The 19769-nt window shown below is 44.0% G+C and overlaps 2 protein-coding genes across 2 annotated transcripts in view; one reads left to right on the forward strand and one right to left on the reverse strand.

Annotated features, from left to right (window-relative positions):
• Positions 1 to 19769, reverse strand: part of MRPS5 (mitochondrial ribosomal protein S5) — a 1175798-nt gene that overhangs the window by 1057607 nt on the left and 98422 nt on the right. The gene's annotated exons all lie outside the window — the stretch shown is intronic.
• Positions 30 to 19769, forward strand: part of LOC135312782 (syntabulin-like) — a 25574-nt gene continuing 5834 nt past the window's right edge. Inside the window, 4 exon segments of the mRNA XM_064448540.1 lie at positions 30 to 56; positions 10219 to 10318; positions 10765 to 10884; positions 17400 to 17499. Coding sequence (XP_064304610.1) covers positions 30 to 56; positions 10219 to 10318; positions 10765 to 10884; positions 17400 to 17499 — 347 coding nt within the window.

The following is a 19769-nucleotide window of genomic DNA, read 5'->3' on the forward strand; positions in this document are numbered from 1 at the left end:
TCTGGTGCCAACATATCTGCACAGTGAACATGACCAGGGAGATCAAGGAGAATACAGTGAGTTCTCTTTCATGTTTGTTTGCTGAATGTTAATTTGTTGTTTGTTAAGCTCAATGAGTTTCCCTGGCTGGTTCACTGGGCAAATATACCAGCACTTTGCACTGGCTCAAGAGTAGCGTGAGACGTGCACGGGAGCAAACGGCCAGAGAAAGGTGGGCTATTTCTTTAGGCGGCACTAACCTAAAACTTTTGTGAAATTACAGTGTTGAGTGACACGGAGACTTGTTCCCACTAAGGATGTCACACATGTATTCCAGAGAGCATGCTAGTGTTATCCATTCGTTGTCCAAAGAGTCAGTTCAATTTAGAGGTCAACCCCCTATTCCCCAGGCAGTTTCCAGCACATTGTTTGTTCCTGTCTTGTGTAGTGTTCTTCTCAGTTGTACAATTGCTTGAGTGTTTCACTGGTCTTGTGTGTTTACAGGGACTGTAACCAAAAAGGTACTTTGTTGAGAGTCTTGAAACGTGTTAGAAAGATAAGTATAGGTGTAGGTACAATTTGAGTGTTAATGTTGTTTTAAAGTTTTAATGTGTTGGAATGTTGTAGTCATATGAGCCCTTTGAAATGTATTGTGCTTTAGCTTATTGTTTATTTAATTGTTTTATTGTAAATTACCTTTATAATCACAAGTTCAATGAAGCCTGTTAGAAATGGTAAATGTGTGAGTGTTTTATTGTAGCAAAGCCATATAAAATAGCCGGTCTCAGCTGAGCTGTTGGCCACAGGCAGAGCTGGCGGAGGCACTGTATCAGGGCATAAGGAACCATCAGGACCCAAAGAACAGAATTCTGCTGAGAAAAACTTCATTACAGCTCCAAGCATAAGCACTCAGGCAGAGTAAAAGGCTCCAGTTGGTCTGTGGACACACATGCCACCTGCATGACTGCACCCATGCTGAGTTAACAAATGCAAGTGCCTAATCTTTAATTCAATGCAATCTTCCAGAAGCTTGTAACTGCTCATTTCTGTGCTGCCAGGAGAGTGTCAGCCTTCCCGGCATGTAACAGAAGTCCAGAATACCTTGTTTAATTAATCTGAGAGCCATGCAGTCTCAGTGTGCCCACCGAGATGCCACTGTGACCATCAAACCACAAATTCTTCCTGTCCAAAACTTGAAATCCGTGCATAGTTCAGAGGAGGGCAATGCCAACCAACAGACGACATAGCGGTGTTTGCCTGCCTCCACCCAACCTTTCAACAACACCTCTGGCCGGTTAAACCTCACTGGCTTCCTGTTCTCCCCTCCAGCAAAGCAAGTGTAATATTTCTCTGTGCAACCCAGAGCAGAAGAAGCCTAGTGAAGCCAGACAACGCCATGCACTGCCCTGCCGCTTTGGGGAAGAATTAGCCACAAGGAAGGAGGAACAGTTGGCCAGCATGTGGGGAGCATTTGCAACACTCAAGAGGGTGATATGCACCAATGCTTACAGAGGCAATTCAGAGACCTTTTGCATCCTTGTAATGCCTGGGTTCTGAATTACTTGTGTTTGCAACAGATTCCCTAGTGTTCATTAAGCATTTCACTAAGGAAGAGAAATCGAACAGGCATGTTGATGTAACACAGGCTCCAAGAGTTCACAAAGATGAGAAGATGAGAGCGTCTTGCTTCCTCTGCCAGCAACACCCTCTTCCATGCTCACCTACCTTGCTGGGTTCCTGCAGGCCACTTGACTTGCCTTATGACACTACTGCAATACATAGTTGCTGCAAAGTCACTTTCAAAAGCTTTTCTTTTAAGTACCTGGGCACAAGGGCCAAAATTAATAGGTTGGGGGGTGGAGGGGATGGGACTGGAACACATGACACAACATGCCTTATTGCTACTTCAAAGCATGTCTGTTCAAGGCTGAGAGCGCAATATTTTATATGTGATTTTACCATCTTTATCACAATTTTGGGTTTCTCTTTAACAGCCACTATTGTTTAAGTGATCTTTGCTGTGAGTGGTGGTGAAATGGAGCCTAGTTTAGAGGACTAGTTTAGATCTTCAGTTCTAGGAGAGAGATTCACCTGTGACTACGTGGGTGTCTTTTGCAGCAAGCAGGCAACAAAGCAGTATGAACCTACACTTACATTTAAAATGTCAATAGGCTGAACTCATTTCAAACCATGTTTTGGACATGGTCCATGTTTAAGACACAAGGCGCTAACACCAGAATAACGTCAAAATTGCTTCTTGCCCTTAAAAATCTTCTGTCCGCTCAACACTCATAAGTTATTTACCTATGCTCAGCAAGAGAGTTCCCGTCACATTCCTGATAGAAGTCCGTGCTCTGATCTCTACCCGAAATACAGCTCGCTTCCAAGCTGCCACCTTTCCTCCTCCATCCTGCAAGCATGTAGACAGCTCAAGGTACCCTTTGTAAGAAGAGGCCTGAAGTACCACGATAAATGCTCCAGTCCCAGACTTTGTGGGACTGGCCTTTGCTCCCCGATCCACAGAGGATATCCCAGTTGTTGTGACAAATGTACCATCTTGATTTTTCCCCATGTAATATTTGGCTTTACTCTTAGTCATGATTCACCTGGATCCTGCTGGTGCTGTATGGAGCAGCTAGGGGAGGACCATTAGCCTCCAAAGAGTTCAATAAAACCTCCTCCTTTTTCTGAGTTGAGAAATTGTTCATACCACACTGGGAAGTCTTGCCTCAAAGTGTGCAGGTGGGGAGGACAAGCAGGGCATAGGTTAAGGGTCAGGTAGCAGGGGGCTGCTTGAATTCATGCTTACAGGGTAGCATAGGAACCAAGTCGGCTCCTTCCCTGGTTGAAGCAACACCTATTGATAATCCCATTATGCATTTCTCTTTCTAATCCAGGCTCAAAGAAGCCTTTCTTTAATATTCAGCTGAAGAGGTACCCAACATGCCTCTCAGCTGCTGAAAACACCCAGGCACAGGCACTGCCCACCGCCTCACCAGAGATTCACCTGCATGCTTACTTAGGTCCACCCACTCACAAGGCTGTTCTTCACTTCTGATCACTTCCTCATTTTGCCTTCTTTCCCCCCCCAAATCAACCACCTCACCTAAATCCCAACCGCTAGAAATGCGCTAAAATTGAAGCACTGTTTTATTTATGTCCTACATGAGCAGAACAGGGGAGCATTTTCCTCCAAAACCCTTCAGACAAATGAACATGGGACATTGCAAACACAAGCAACTATAGCGCAGGAAAACATATGAAACCAATGCATGCTGTTTTGACATACAGACTACTACCTGCGAGAGCACTGTACCCTTTCTGGCATTATGTCAGGACTTGGTAGAGTAGATGGGAGCAATTCCTAGAGCAGTTGTGCTCAAGTACAGGCAGGGAAATGGAGGGAAGAACAGCAAAACAGTGTGAGTACGCAGCAGGAGAGGGCAAAGCAACGCAGGAGGGCTGATGTGCAGGAGGTGGCAGCACCTAATCGTTTTTAAAACGGCTGAAGGCTCAAAAACACACGAGCATTCTCATGACGCAGTCAGGGGCTTTGTTTCTAACTTCTTAACTAGCCAATGTTTTCTTATTTTTAATAAATAACATCTATTTGCACCTATTTTACATTGTCTCAGAAATAGCAATAGTAAGCACTAAACTAATTTTTTTAGAAAGATGCGATGTCGCTTCCAACCTAAACTAGGCAACAGGTATTAGGTTTCCCTGCCCTGTGTCAGCAATAGGGAAAGAATTATGACATGTGCCTCCTTGCTTCATCAGTGTGGTTGAAAGGACAGACGCGGATTGCTATTAAAGCTTATTCACAGACTTTCTTCTTATCTCCAATCCACCATCAGATACTTTAGAGGTGTGTACTAGGAGCAGATTTGCTTGCCATACTGCTGTTCAGTCCGGACAGGCTGTAGTCATCGATTCTACTCCAGCCAGAACCCTTGCGCAGAAGATACACACAAAAGTGCATATTGTTGCTTTCTAAAAGGTGTTTTAAAATTTCACATTTCTCAATGACTTCTTTAATGTCTAAAAATTGCTGTCAAATCAGTTGGTCTGTGCAAGATTTTAAGCAGCATGACAAGCATACTAAATATTTTTTTAAACTTTTCTCCATGACAAAGGCCATTCAGAGTAAGTCTTACTGTCTTTACTTTCTCAAGTACTTCTCTTTTAAGCAGAACTTGTGTCTTACAACTTAGTTAAAAATTCTATTTTTCGAGGCAGAGGTGATCTAGTCCCCCCGCCCCTTCCCGTTCTGTCACAACTTCACAGGACCCTGGATACACAGGGAACCCGTCTCAGGCACAGAATTTGCTGTCCTCGCTCATCTGCCACAAGACAGCCCATGAATTCAGGGATAATAGCATCCGCACAGCAGAAGATGCAGGAGGTATTCACTGAAGTTCTGAGCTGCACATAATGACCACATGGACCCTCCTCCTCCCACACACCTTTCCCTCCAGCAGACATTAACTTTTCTTCTTCATTAAACTACTGTTGTCTTCTACTGCCTATTTACCTTGCACGCTTTTCTGAGTGGAATCCCACTGTAAATACATACAGTAAGTGTACAAAAATGGAACCTGAGAAGTGCTGTTAACTGAACTGAGAATTTTCACACTTAGGTGTATTCACAGGAGGACACCTTTTTTTCAGTTGTACTACCTATGCAACAAGTGTACAGCGTGAGACTTTTTTTCCCCCTTAATGTAGGAAGTAGAAGAATTTCTGCTAGAAATACAAATTTACCAATACAAGTAAGCGATTGAATTGCTCCCCTACGTTCACAACATTAGCCTTCATAAGAAAGGAGCAGCACGCACCACTGCTGTGTAGCGATGCCCCTGCTGTTAACCACTGTAGTGTTGTAAAGGGGCATGGTAGCACAGGGGCTGCAGGTGACAAAGTGACAAGAAATCCACTTTTGTGTTCAGCTGTAACTTGTGCTCTACCAGAGCGTACTCTACCAGGAGTACGTTGAGAGTCGTAGGTCACCTTTAACAAGTAATTTTCTTCTGCACGCGTCAATATTATCTCCCATGGAAAAATGTGAAACATTTATAAATACCTTTATGGAAAGGCAAAAGCAGACATTCTCGATCAGGCAGGAAGCAAAGGGTTCTTTAAAACTGTTTAATTACATGTTTCGGGTAAGCATAGACAATACAGGAGATTTACCACACTCTTAGGTATTTCCATTCTTTTCTCTAGGCTTGAACTATTCATTAAGGATGTCTCTCAAACAACATCCTTGCTCAATCACTTTTGCTGCAAAGAAGGGTGCTGGAATAGGACTATTGCAGGAAACTTCATTCCATCAAGGCATGATTTTCTGTGGGCTTTTTTTCTCCTTTAATAACCACCTACCAGTCGTTGAAGATATTCTGAGAGAACCCTGCCTTCCAAGATGCCCTGAAGAATGCCCTGAAACCAAACGGTTGGAGTCCTAGAAATGCTGAAGCCCTAGAAATACTTAAATCAATACCAATATGTATGTTGTAGAGCTGAAGTTCTCTTTTTCCTTGGCACTGTGCCACTGATGCCTGGTTTGTGTCCGGACGCTTCTACATCAGTTTTGTTTTCTTCTTCTTTCATTAGCCTTTGGGCTTCTTCCCCCATTTTCTTTTGTTGCTGCGCTGCTTCTCTTTTTTTTTTTTCCCCTTTCTGCTATCTGTTGTTGTCTGCAATTAAAGAAAATGTGAACTGCTAAAGAACACGAGTCCAATTTTCAGCATACTTTAAGTTCCTGTCAGAAATGGGTTATAATTCATAATTTGCCCAAATATTTTACAATCTAAAAGCCACTCAGTTCTCAAGGATTCAGTGTGTCAGGGAGAACGTAGGACAGTTGTAAGGCCCAGAGCTATTTAGACAAATCTAATGCTTCAAGTAACAATACTACCTGTCTTTTTCAAAATCAGACCAAAACAATTTGACTTGCCTAGGACATTGGCTTGTGTCCCTCCTTCCCCTCAGCAGAGGCATCAGAAGCTATCCTCTTTGTAATGCAAGTACTACAAACATTTTCTTCATGATCAGATGAGATGACAACTTCTAATGTTCCTTTTCATGTATTCAGCATCTGTGTTGTATTCTATTGCTCAGTACAGATAGAAACAATAGCCTTTAAGGAAAAAAAAATTAAAGTCTACGGTTGTATATCCTTTTAGCATTATTTCTTATCACTGCTATAAAACCCCAGACATCATTACCTGCTAGCTCAGAGAATCTGTCGACAGAAATAGGTTTCTAATTTCAACAAATACATGGCTGACTAGAGCAAAGGAAAAAAGTAACCCCCAAATCCACTTGTTTTATTCCCCACTTCAGCTAGAACACATCACTGAGTGGCGCTGGGGCAACAACTGGATCCATACTCCAAGTGCCACGTTGCAGCTCTCTCCTCGATTGCATAAGTAGTAACAGAATGATGTTAGGAGGTCGCTCCGGCTTCGCATTCAGTTTATTAGATTAGAAAAATCTGTCAAGCTGCTTGCAAGAGGACTTAAAAATAAAAGTGAAGCTTCATTAGTTTGAAAAGGTGAAATTCAACACAGATTCGGTAAGAATAAAGATGTGCTTATTAAAAGAGAATCAAGAATTCTCATTGACAAGGCCGAAAGGAGTTAACTTTCAACATGCCTAAACTACCCGTGCGCATCCACATCAGTGTGTAAAATGCAGAGAATTAAAAGCTGTCATCACTGGATGCAGCCGTGTCTGGTAGATGCCAACTATGGACAAACTGGACACACAAAACTTAGAAGTATTTGAGGTACAAAGGCTTCATATTATCTTTGGACTGGGCAGGACAGGAGAGGGACTGCACTTATTCAGTACCTTCACGGTTTCCCTTCATTGATTATTAATGGCCAGAAGTTTCCCTGTGCTCTGTTAAGCTGCTCTGCTGTCTGTCATGGAAGAATGAAATTAGTAATTTGCATCAGGATCTACCTCCCAAGTTAACGGAATTCCCAAGGGTGTTTTTGAGGTGATGACCCACTGTTGTACATTCCACCAGAAGGCCAGATAGGTGACAGTGCTGTCAGTCTAGCATATGCAGAGTAATAATGTTTGCCACTTTACAGTAGCAGATTTTTGTATGTTCCCTGCACCTCTGAACCGATGCAGAAAGGAAGACGGTATATGCGCGCTAGCCTGCATGTAAAGGCAGCGGTATTCCAAAAAGCCACATGAGGCGTTAAGCAGTGCTGCTATTCATTTGCAATTGTGAAGTGAGGACAGTCACAGCAGATCATGTTTCTGCCCCGCCCTATAAACTGCACAACACACAACTCCTCTGCACAGAGAGGTGGTTTCCATGCACTCCGCTGGCTGAGTGATTTTATTGGACTTCAGTAGCATCCAGATGAGAGGAGACCTTCACATTACCTCAGACAGAGGAACTGAAGTCACTGAAAAATAAATACAAGCAATAAATACAACCACAAAGTGATTACCTTTTCACTGCTCTTTTACTTGGTCATTATTCCAAACATTGATCTCTATTCCAAACTTCCTACGCGTATTCAACATAAAGCTACGACCTTTCAGGCTCAGAAAAGGTTTCGTTTCTCAATAAAGAGGCACCTATGATGAACTACAGCCACATGTGACTCATTCTTTCTGGGTTCCAAAGCAAGAATTTGAGCGGAGTTTGGATGGAATGATGCAAGCTGTTTAAACCAGGGAAGTATTCATTCCTGATGTCAGCCTTGCTTTGCATTCCTAACACAATTTATGCCCGGGAAAACCCAACTCATTGGTTAACAGAACACTAATTATAAGCACTGATAGCACACTGTTAGCAGACCTTCTTATTCCAGCGTGGTTTTACTTACTGTAGACCTACTGAATAACTGTAAGAAGAACGACTTCATACTATTCTTTCACTTCAACACGATTATAAATGTACAAAAAACATCTTCACACACGAGACATTTTATACAGTGCTGCTTATTCAGCCAAAGAGCATTTAGCTTCACTGTTCCTGTTGGGAAAAAAAATAAATTTGTTGGCATTTAGAAAGTCTAAAGGTGCAGATAGGTATCTACAATTTGCAGAAGCAACCAAGTTCTAACTAACTTCAATTAACTGAAAATCCAGTTTAAAGGAAAATCCAGTTTATCGTCCACTAGGTTGATCACTGCCTGGAAAATCTGGGTGCATCTCAGCCCAGAATCTGCTGGGGAGTGGGGAAGAAAGAGACTACAGGAACTTTGCAGGCACTAGTAGCCTACTGCTCAGCACTGTCTTCCAGAACGCCTTGGTCTCCAGGAAGCCATATTGGGCTTATTTCAACTGCTGCACATACATACCAAGCCACCAGAGAAAAGGTCACAGGATATAGTCTTCCCTGTTACTTAACGGAACACAGCCCTCCATTACTACACAAAAATGCTTCCAGTCTAAGACACTTCCAGATATTAACTGAGCACCAATAGGTACCCAGACACGGGCAGCTAAGGGAGATCCTTACTTTCTCTGCACATGGATTTCATTCTCAATAAGCACTGCTGGAGTAGAGTCAGCATTAAAACGGCTGCAGGCTCAAAAAAGCATGTATTTTTGTTCTTAAAAACTCGGATCACAGAAACATCTCCTGTGTCTAGTTTAAACGAGTTGAAGATGTTGTTGTGTCAGCTTGAGGGTTTCTAATGTTATTTTTAACTCTTTCAGAGGGAAATGAGCGCGCACATGTCACCCTCCGTGAGCGAGGATGCCGTGCCCAGGCTGAAGCCCGCGCTAACCTCGAAGCTTGCATCCCGGAGTTGAGCACAGAGAGGCGTCACCCTGTGAAGGCTTGGTGTGTTGTAGCAGTTGGTGCTGTGAGGCCTGGCGGCTGGCAGCAGGGGGGAAGCGGCTGCTGGGGGTGCCCTCATTTGCATAGCCCAGCCCCCTCCGCGTGCATCGGAACGCCTGGGTCCCCCCCGTGGCAGTTTTTGACCGGTCCCTGCCAGTTGGGTCAACGGACCCAGCGCAGGCGGCGGATCCCGCTGGGGCTCCTCTGCCTGGGGTAAATCCCTCGGTATTTGTGATTCAGGAGAGGTGAAAACCGAATCTACGGGTCTCCTTGGACAACCTTCAGGAGCTGTGGGCTGCAGATGGGGGGGCGCCCCCCTTGTCTGCCCCAGTGACTGGTCCCATTGCTGATCAGAAGTGGAACAGCTTTAACAGGTGAATCTGCCGTTTCTCTCCTGGCCGTTGTGGGAGCTGTTTCGGGGGTGAGGGAGTACCTTGAACTCACTGGTTATATTGACGAACTCTCGGTTGCCTAAATATGGGACCGAGGCTGGCTCAGACATGGGTGTCTACATTAGAGACATCCATGCTTAGTCAGATGAATCCCACCCCGATCTCCTGTGTTCCTCATCAGGTCTATGACAGCTCTGCTGTTAGCCTTTACTGAAGCCAAGTACGGTTTCTGTCTCTTTTCTTTTTCTTTTTTTTTTTTTTTTTGGTTTTTTTTTTATGTTTGTTTTGTTTTGTTTTGTTTTGTTTTGTTTAACAGAAAGGAAACCCAGTCTTAGACATTCATTTGCAGAAGAAAGTTTGTGTTTGAAGATCACACTTGGATCTTCAAGTAAGTCTAATTAGATGCCTTTTCCTCTCCTGTTCATCCCTGATAGGCTTGGGCACTGTCCGTTTGTCCTGTTTCTGAGGACCGCTGCCCAAGGCAGCTAGCATTGCACATGGACAGCCTGTATCTCCCGTTGCACCGTGAATTTTGTTAGCAGGAGCGAAGAATTTTTAGGTTATAAGCTAACTGAATTGCACTGAAGTGAAAAAAGTGCTGTGTAACTTCCAAGAGATAAGAACGGAATATAATTGGAAGACAAATATTTTGAGCAAAAGATGCTGAAAAAGCATCTTTGAAAAATTATTAGCATAGCGCTATGGTTTTTTATTTAGGATTTTTATATGTTTTACATTTAGAGTTTGAATTTCAACAAATTGAGTTGAATTGGTGTGGATAACATATTCAAAGGGCCACGTATTTCTTTCAAAGAAGAATAAACAAAGTAGCACCTACAAAGACTGTTTTGGCTTTCAAGTGTTTTGTATTTTTGAACCCAAATCTGCAAGTTCCTGTTAAATTAAAGTGTTCTAGAAAAATGTCACAGATTGTATGATCCACCCTTTCTAAAAAATTATTGTTGATGTTGCTTAGTAGGGACGTGGTTGGGCTGAGGCCCCTCAAGACATATATCTCCTTTTGTTCAGAAGACTCTCGGGCTGCAGCAGGCACCCAGACATCACAGAGATAATAGAGGATCCCGAAAAGAAGTCAGCAAGTTACAAAGGAGGAATGGGCAAGTAAAAGGCGAAAGCCTGAATCCCATCTGTCCTAAGCAATGATCTGCTCAGCTCTGGGCTGGTGGCACAGGCCACCTACAATTCAGGGTCTCGGGCACAAATCTTGCGCACTTAGGTGCTTACGTCCTTCCTCACAAAGGAAAAGAACATTAAAAGGAGATGCCTGTTACTTAGTTCAGTAAAGGGAAAAGAAACTTCTACTTAGATCTGTTTGCCTCTTTTGGAGGCTGGACTTGAGCACAAAGGAGACGAGTGCCCTAGTAGCAGGCTGCTGAGCAGGCTGAGGGGATGCAGGGAGTCTGCTCCCAGGGAAGCTCTTCCACTTTGTATAATCTGGTTACTCTTTTATTGGGGGTTTGAAGCCAAGTACGCAGCAGGCACACCATAACTCTTCTCTCTCTCTCTCTCTCTCTCTCTCTCTCTGGCCCATTAATTGTCCTGATACCACTCCAGATCTCCTGAAAGTGGGACGCCAACTGTTAAAGGGAGATTCTCGCCTCAGGATGCCTGCAACCTCAAGCTCAGCCTTGCGTGTGGTCCGTGAGAAAGCCACGGCTCCAACTGCAAATCTGAGTAAGTAGGGGATGCAGATATGGGACTTTTGCAGGGAGCGCCTCAGCCGCTGGGCTGTTGGACAAGGTGAGACCTGTGCCAGCCAATTCACCTTTTAGTGCCAAATGCCTTTTGATAGAGATGCAGGTCTCCTGGGGACTGTGGGGACATGCTCCTCCTCCATCGGGAAAAGATGGCTGAGCTCCTGGCGTAAGAAGGGCACTGAGGTTTAGAGGTCAGAGTTGAGGCAGGTATGGAAGATGGCAAGAGCAGTGATCTTTAGTAAAAAAAAAGTTGGCAGAATACGGTGTGACCGCAAACCCTCAAGGATTAATAGGCTGAAAAAGCACAGGCTTCATGTCTGTCCTTAGTGTTCCTTAATGCTACGAGTGCTACTGGGGGGAAAAACAAGCAAATGACAGCAGTCGTAACTTGACATTCATTGCTTTGAGACCCGCCTTGTCTTTCTTTATAACTATAGAAATATAGTTTAGGCAACCAATCAATATACTGGGTAGGGTTTTACTGTTCGTTTCAGTAGATGGCACTTGATCTCTATTATTTTTTTGTAATAATTTCAAGGTGTGCGTTACAGTAAATGTTTGGCTAGCTTTATGACAAATTTTGCTTTTGATCCTGGGATTGCAGGGCTGCTTAGTTAGTTACCTCTCGGATATGTTTCTCATTCTGATGGTTTTCTCTTCCCTGTTGAAAACAGGTAAAACTGATTTAAAATGTTTTATGCACATTATAATGAAAACCATGTGCCTTCTATTAAGGGTGATTGTGCAAAAGCTTTCAGCTGAATCAGGTTTAGCATGTGATTTCATGCGTTTGCATATATGCTGTGGACACATACCTGCAGCATTTGCTGCTGCGAATGCATGCCTGCGGGGTTTGTTGCTGTGCACCAGCCAGCCTCTCTCCTCCTTGTGCATTGGAACCAGATTTAGGAGATGTGTTGAAGAGGCCTCTGAAAGCCCTTTGTTAAACTTCTGCCACCAACATAACGGGACGGCTGGCATGTTGACCTAGTCTATGACGGAGTTCACTCCCTTTCTGTGTCCTGTTAAGTCATCCCTGCCAAAGATGATGTTTTCCAGCTTCTAAAAGTACTTCTGACCAGCCTATTCATTTCTATTCAAGCAGACCAGGTAGTACTGCCAGGTATATGAGAAAACTCCTGAGGTGACACCACATGCTTCCTTATTAAAGACTTGTCCGTAGGTGGATTTACACATCACAGAGGTTTTTCCAAAACTGTCATATACAAGTTGAGTATCATGTTATACATCTATTGGTATTTCTTGAACCTCCAGTCTCAATGTTTCTAATGAGGTTGGAGTAGCAAAGTAGCATCCTTCCATCTCTGATCGAAAGAGCCTTTTGGTTTGAACAGAAAGATAAGTTGTCCAGACTGTTGTCTTCTCCGTGAACATGTGTTCCCCCAGCAAAGGTCATTTCAGGATGAGGAGGGAAAATTGCTGGCAGCTGTTCTAAAGTGGTGTTAGAAGAGCTCAAACTGCATATAGAATCACAAAAAAGAATTAGGTCAGGCTAATTTCCGTACGAAGAATCTCTGTAAGGTATATAAAGCAGGAAAAAAACCCCACCTTGTAATGCTCTTTGTCTGTTCCAACATCTGCTCGTGGCTGCTCTGCAAATCCATGAATTAAAAACAATGAAGAAAAATGCTGGCTCAGGATACAGTGATATGCAGAGTCTACATGATGGCTCTCAGCCAATCTCAGTAATTAGTTTGTAGTGACTGTTTTTAGAGATGAGCTTGACTGACTGTGGTTTCACGGCATACACAAGCCACATTCCGTATTTATTTGGAGATCTGCAGTGCTTATACTTTGCATGAATGCAGCTCAGATTACTACCAAAGCTATAGTATTTAGATGAGATTGGAAAACTGCTTAATGAGATAAATTTTGATTATTTGATAACAAACTTTCTTCCAAAGTAAGAAAAGTAGGTGAACTAGATGAGCAAAAATCAAGATGCATAATTAGTTCAGATCACACAACCAGCAGTATGAATTGAGGGGGTCAAGTAAAATCAAGTTTAGATCTAAATGCAGGGAAGCAGGATCTGCGTTGAAGTTCTTCCCCAAAGTCTTCTGCCTGGCATTGAGCTGGAAGTCTCCTCACCCAGCAGGTTTGAACAGTTGATGGTCACCCACACTGAAAGTTTTGCTCCACGTCTTCTCTGACTGCATGTTTGCCAGCTGCCAATTTATCAGCCGTTACTGCGCTGTGCAATCAGCTGCAACGTGATTAACAGATCTGTCTGAGGAGAGGGCACAGGCAAGCAGTCAGGTAGATGTCCACCCAAGAGTGATAAGTGATAGCTTCTTTGGCCAGCGCAGTGGGATAGGGGAGGGGATGCTGATGCCAGGCATTGCTGTGCTCAGGTTCTCACTGTCATTCTGGGAGCACAACTTGCAAGTCTGCGCTTGATGACTAAACTGCATATACAATAAGAGGGGGTCGTTAGGTACTACAATCCAAGATTCACAGCAGAGAGCATGCCAGGCAGGAACGCACCTCTACCAGTCCACAGGAGAGGCCAGAGAGGCGTGCCCGTCTCCCAGATTTGGCCACCTACTTGTACCCTGCTTGCGCCCATGCACGTGCCTCACATTCACTCTGAACCTCTGTACCAGAGCCAGACCACCTCTGTGAGTGCCAGCAACCAGCACGTTTCATTGCTTTGAACTATGGCCAGCACTGGTGCTACCACCCACCCTGTTCTGTGTGGCAGCTGCGCAAGTAGAGGTCAGGGAAAAGATCTGAGTTCAGTGCCCTCCTTAGACCAAAGGAGTTCAAATCCACACCTCTCACAAGAGTTCTGAACCACTGCAACCTACAGAGCATCATCGGCTTCCTCCACTGGCTTTAGACCTCGGGGTAGTAGAGGGTATCTGTCGGACACGGGCAGCGGCAGAGCACATGGGAGCAGCTTCTCTGTCACACAAAGAATAGAGCAGTCTACGTGGAGGAGAGTCCTGATCCTTGCTCCCAGGATTATATCTGCATTTACGCAGTTACTGTTGGATGTGAAATTTATAGCAAAGTGCAAGGCAAGAGTCTCATGTATAGTAATAGTAAATCGCATAGTAAGTCAAAGGCCAGGGACTGGAACAAAAACACGCTGCCAGCTGAGCTTGACACTGTGAATTGAGTGCATTCCCTGCTGGCAGCCTTTGCCCTCAACATGGGTCGTTTTTTAAAGGGTGTTATCTGAAGAAAAGCCGGAAATGCTGAAGCAAGACTTCATCACTTCTGTGCAGCTTCTTTTTCTTACATTTGTTCGTGCATGTGAGCAGTCTGGTGTTCTTTCCTAGATTGCTTGTGGTGTACAAAAACAATCTTGCAGGAACAACCCCGTATTAAATAGAAAAGAAGTAGCATTAATGTTTCCTGGAAATATTACTGCTTATGCTGTTAAAGATTGAAAGTGGAGATGTAGCTGTGAGTTAAAAGTTTTAAGATAAATTAAACTTAGTCTTTTAAAAATACAGATTCTTTCAATAAAGGGCATTACAACTGAATTATCTCTACTTTTCCAGCTGTTTCTAATGGCTTTGCTGGAAGTTCTTATGCAGTCAGGCCCCCCTCTCTTCCCTTGGGGTCTCTAAATAAAGCTATCTACAGGGACAGCACGCTACTTATTCCTCCATCAGCTGCACTGGAGTGGTGAACTTATATTTTTTTGTGTTTTCGTCTCTTTGCTGTGTAACAGGATGCTTTTGAAGGCACAGAAGCTCAGCAAATTGAAGTGCTTTACATTCTGAGGACAAGCTGTCTCTGTCAGCGCTGTTTCATTTACAGCTCTGTTTCACTGGGTGACTATATGCAAACCTAGCATCAAGAATGATTTTTATATCTATATATACACACACATAGATATATATTAAGAGGTCATGTTTATGGAGTCAGAAGATAGGTAGTTCTGTGGTTTCTATACTTTGGCAGCTATGAAAGAGTGGTGAAGTTGCAAATAAGAAAGACTTACACCAAAAGACTAAATTAGCTTAAAAGATTTACTAAACTCAGATGCATCCTGAGTTTTAGGAATCCAGTTCTGCTCAGCTGTCAGTGTTCCTGTCACAGATATTACTTACACTTCTTCCTTTTTTCTATGTTGTAACCTTACCATTTAGATAGCACATGGACAATCAAATGCACACAGGAAAGTTTGAGCTTTATTCTTATAGAAGGAAAAATATTACATGCTCAAGTGCAAGCAAAATTTGACTTTTGAGGCCAGAAGACCATGCCACAAGGTATCCAACCATCTGTAATGGCTATAAATAGCAGACTGGGATGCTATACTCCAGGCATGCATGTACGGTTGTTGTGTGGCTCTGTGTAAGAAATGTATATACTGGCTCCATAGACATAGGTACGTATGTGATGTGGTTGCATACTGTCCTGGCAGACCAAGTATACCTAAGCTGTTCTACCTTGCCCAGCCAATTGCAGTGCTGTGGCAGGACGGTGTTAGCTCCCTAAGCAGTGGTCCTCCAACCCATGGGGCGGATGTGCACACACGTCTGACGTACCGTCACTGCCTTTTCTGCCTCTGCCTGGGTTGTGCCAGCTGGCACTGCCTGCGCTCCTCATCGTGGGCAGCACAGCATGCAGTCGTGGGGTTGCAGGCTCCCCTCTCCCCTCCATGTCAGCTAGAGCTAGGTGACTGTAGTGGTGCTGTCAGGGCAGCAAGGAGGCTAAAAGGCAGTGCAGAAAGCATGATGCTGTGTGCAGCACTCTCTTAACTCAGTGCCGTTGCCCACTGAGCAATAAAGTGCAGGGACAGCACTTGATACTGCACTATTTCACTCCAGTGTCTTGCAGGCAAGAAGCAATCCTGGAAAACGTTGCAGCACTTTGTTGGCCATCGCTGTGTTGTTCTTCCCGTTGCACAGAGCGGTGCACAGCTCTGCTCCTAGGGAGTGGGTGTGCTGCCGCTTGTAGCCTGCTGCAAGGTGGGCTGGGGCCAGAGTGACGGGCCTCTCAGTGTTGGATGCCATTACGTGTGGCATGAGCGTTTCCGTCAGAGCATGGTGCCAAGTTGTCTTGCCTGCCAGCACTGTGACACTGAGTGGCTGCAGCATGGAAATATATGTATGAATGAATTTCAAATGAGAAATTCATGATGACTGAATATGTGGTATCCTTTGTGGGAAATGGTGGGTAAGACACTCCTCTTAGTCAGGGGAGTCTCAGATCAGGGCAAAACAAGTGTTATAGCCAGTTCAGGCAAAAGAAATGGTTTTTGAGAAACGGCAGCCTCTTTCATGGTTAATGCTACTTAGGTGGGTTGTTCTGGGACTTAGATGTGTGAGCTTTCGCAATCACATTGTCACAGCAACAAAAGTAGTCAACTGGGGTACAAGACGTGCACATCACCATCAGTTCTGCAAAGGATTTAAGAACGACTGTGCAGCTGAAGGTTTATCCACCCCAGTGGGGGATGATGGTATCTGCAGATGCATCATGGAAAATATAGCAAAAATGGGGTTCATGGTAAGTCTGCAGCTGCTGGCTGGGGGTGTCTGTGCGTGAGACGGCGCCCAGAAATTCTCAGGTGAGAGATGCTCCCCCTGACCAGCTGTTTAAAGGCTGTTGGAAAGTTATTTCCATTCCCTCAGATTAAAGTCATCGTACAATATTGTGGCTTTGCAGTGTAAGGCCCAGGTATGGCTTTGGACATCTGCCATTTGAGTGACAGACTGAAAAAAATCCTAACTTTAGGGTGGGTATTTTTCCAGGTGATAAGACTTTCTTAGTGGCTCTGCCTACTACTGATTGTAGCAAAATGAAAGCGGTTTTCCCTGTACATGCCAGGGCTTGGGAAATAAAAGCTGTGATCCATAGAAAGTCAGAAATCAGGTAGATGGCTTAACACCCCAGAAGCACTTGAGAGCCGCGCGTGATTATTGGACTGATTTAAGGCTATTAGAACTGCTTTACTGTCCTTCTGTGTGCCACGAGAACCTGCATATGTGTGTACATACGCAGACGCATATACCCTATTAGCCTATACACATGTATATGTACATATGCATGTATGTGTACATCGTCTCAGAGACCAAAATGGAAGCGGCTTTTCCCCCAGCGCGTAGTGTTTTCCTATGGTTTAAAGCAAGCGAAATCTACAGTTACAGTTGTGTGCTGCTGCAGGAGCCACGTGAGCAGCCTGATTCTTGTATTGACGGCTGTAAGAAAGCAAACAGGTGGTCACAACAAATGTTCCTAGCCGTGTCCTAAAAGGGCTTCTTTACTGTGAGGGGTTTGTGTCCAAATGGTTTTTCTCTGCTCTTGTTTAAGTGCCACTTCTGAAGAAATGTTGCAAATCCAGAACAAATCACGTGCTTGACATCAGGGTTGTTGGAAAATTCATGCAACTGCTAAAATTCACACAGGATGGGCAAAGGGATGATGCTTGTTGTTCATCGTGATTTTTAAAACAGCCTTTGAGTTATGATTTCCACTGTGTTTTTACTCGTCCCTTTTCTTTTCCAGGGATTAAAACCAATTTTAGCTCTTCAAGCAACACAGGCTGTACCTCAGTGCCTGAAGCCCATGTGTCGGCTGCTGGAAGCAAAAGGTCTTTTTCTCACAAGTAAGCAAAGCCATTTTTCCTGAAGAGTGAGAGAGTTGCTAGTGCAGAGATAGACTACTATGTAAGGCCTTGCAGCTAATACATAAAATAGCACTAGTGTGAGTTTTGAAACAATTGGGCTAACACTATGCTCTTGGGCAGCACTTACACTGATGAGAACTGTAATATGAGAAAGGGGAAAAAAAAGCTATATTTTTTGAGACCAAAACATGTCAATAGGCCAGATCAGCCGACAGGTATTTTTGTGTTGTTTGTTCATAACAAGTATGGGAGATACCCTCAGGTAAGACAGAAGAGACTTCAGCTGGAGTGGAGGAGGAGGCAACTGGGTATATGTTGCTTAACAGCAGTACCTCTAAGAAGTTAACCTTAACCTTTTGGTCTTATCACTGTTTTCTCTTTGTAATAAACTGTCAGCTTGGCATGTGCCTTTCCAGGTCATGACCTTATTTTTTGTAGGAAGAAGTAGACAATATTGCCTTTGATGCTTTTGTATTCAACACCCTTGCCCAACCTTTCTGTAACTAAAACTATATGCAAAAAAAAAAAAAAATATAAATGAGTTATCTATCTAAACAAATCTTTCAAGAAAGATTTCTGTAAGATTTCTCCCTATCATTTGTGAAGTGCAAATCCAGAGAGCTTGTGAATGCGAGGATGAGGACATTTGGGTGGAGCAGCGCACATTGTGCTCCACCCACAAAATCCCTGCTGGTTACATTTTTTGGAGTAGGTGGAAAGAGTTCAGATTGACAGGACGGGTTTCCTGCCCTTTGTGGAAGTGCTGGCAGGCAGGCCGGGACTGGCAGTGGGATACCTCTAGGCTTAAGTCACACAGATGTCTCTGAGGTCGGAGTGTGCCCCAGCGCACAGAGATTGTCAGAATGATGCTTAATGAGCAGTTTCCTATCTGTGTCATGAGACTGTTCATTAGAAAAATAAACATTACCTAAGCACTCTCTAGATTAAATCTAACCAGTAAAGGTACTGGCCGGGGGTGCGTGTGTGTGTGTGAAAAATACTAAGTATCATATGAAGCCCTAAAATCACCTTACTTGCAGAAAGATTCTGTACCATTGCATGTATTTCTGTGCATTTAAATGTAACTTCAAATTAGAGCATCCTGACCCACTTAATTAGACAGAAGTCCTCTGTAATAATGCTCCTTCAATTGCATTGCTGCATTATGCACAGTCTATGTGAATTCTGCCTCACCCAAGAGTTGATGCTGTACTGTACGAAGTGGAAGGAGAGGTCTCCTTTGCGATATGTTCTCTTTTAACTGTTTGACTCAACTTCCTCTGAAAAATCTCAGTGTTGTCACAAACCACAGTCCCGCACTTCATTGTAAAATAATTATAAAATCACCCAAACCACAGCAGTGTGATGAAGGTTTGCAGCAGCCACTTTCCTTATAAACTGTTCCATTTTCAGAGGGGGGACGAAACCAAGTTAGGGAATCTTGAGAAGAGTTCTTGCTTCATAGTGCTGTGGTATTTAAATTTTTATGTTCAGGCCTCTTTGGTTGGCTGGATTTGCCTTTTTCTTTTCTGAAACCAGCCCTTTCATTACAGTTGAGAAGAACAAATTCCATGAGAGGATGTAGGTAGCAGTGTAGCAGTGCAGGAAGACAAACCAAGCGAGCAAGCGAGGAACCCACCTTGGGAAGCTGTGCTCAGAGCACCTCAGTCCTTTGGCAGTTGCCAGCAGCACAGATAGCAGTTGCTTTCAAGCCCACAGTCGACAGTGAGGTTATTTAATAAAGAGTGGGAAAAGAAAGGTAGATACGTATGAGGGAAACTGGAAGGAAGGAAGGAAGGAAGGAAGGAAGGAAGGAAGGAAGGAAGGAAGGAAGGAAGGAAGGAAGGAAGGAAGGAAGGAAGGAAGGAAGGAAGGAAGGAAGGAAGGAAGGAAGGAAGGAAGGAAGGAAGGAAGGAAGGAAGGAAGGAAGGAAGAAGGAAGGAAGGAAGGAAGGAAGGAAGGAAGGAAGGAAGGAAGGAAGGAAGGAAGGAAGGAAGGAAGGAAGGAAGGAAGGAAGGAAGGAAGGAAGGAAGGAAGGAAGGAAGGAAGGAAGGAAGGAAGGAAGGAAGGAAGGAAGGAAGGAAGGAAGGAAGGAAGGAAGGAAGGAAGGAAGGAAGGAAGGAAGGAAGGAAGGAAAGAAGGAAGGAAGGAAGGAAGGAAGGAAGGAAGGAAGGAAGGAAAGGAAGGAAGGAAGGAAGGAAGGAAGGAAGGAAGGAAGGAAGGAAGGATAAGCGAACGGAAGGCAAGGA

This window comes from Phalacrocorax carbo, chromosome 3 (genome assembly GCF_963921805.1).
Source record: "Phalacrocorax carbo chromosome 3, bPhaCar2.1, whole genome shotgun sequence".
In the NCBI taxonomy this organism is placed as follows: Eukaryota; Metazoa; Chordata; class Aves; order Suliformes; family Phalacrocoracidae; genus Phalacrocorax; species Phalacrocorax carbo.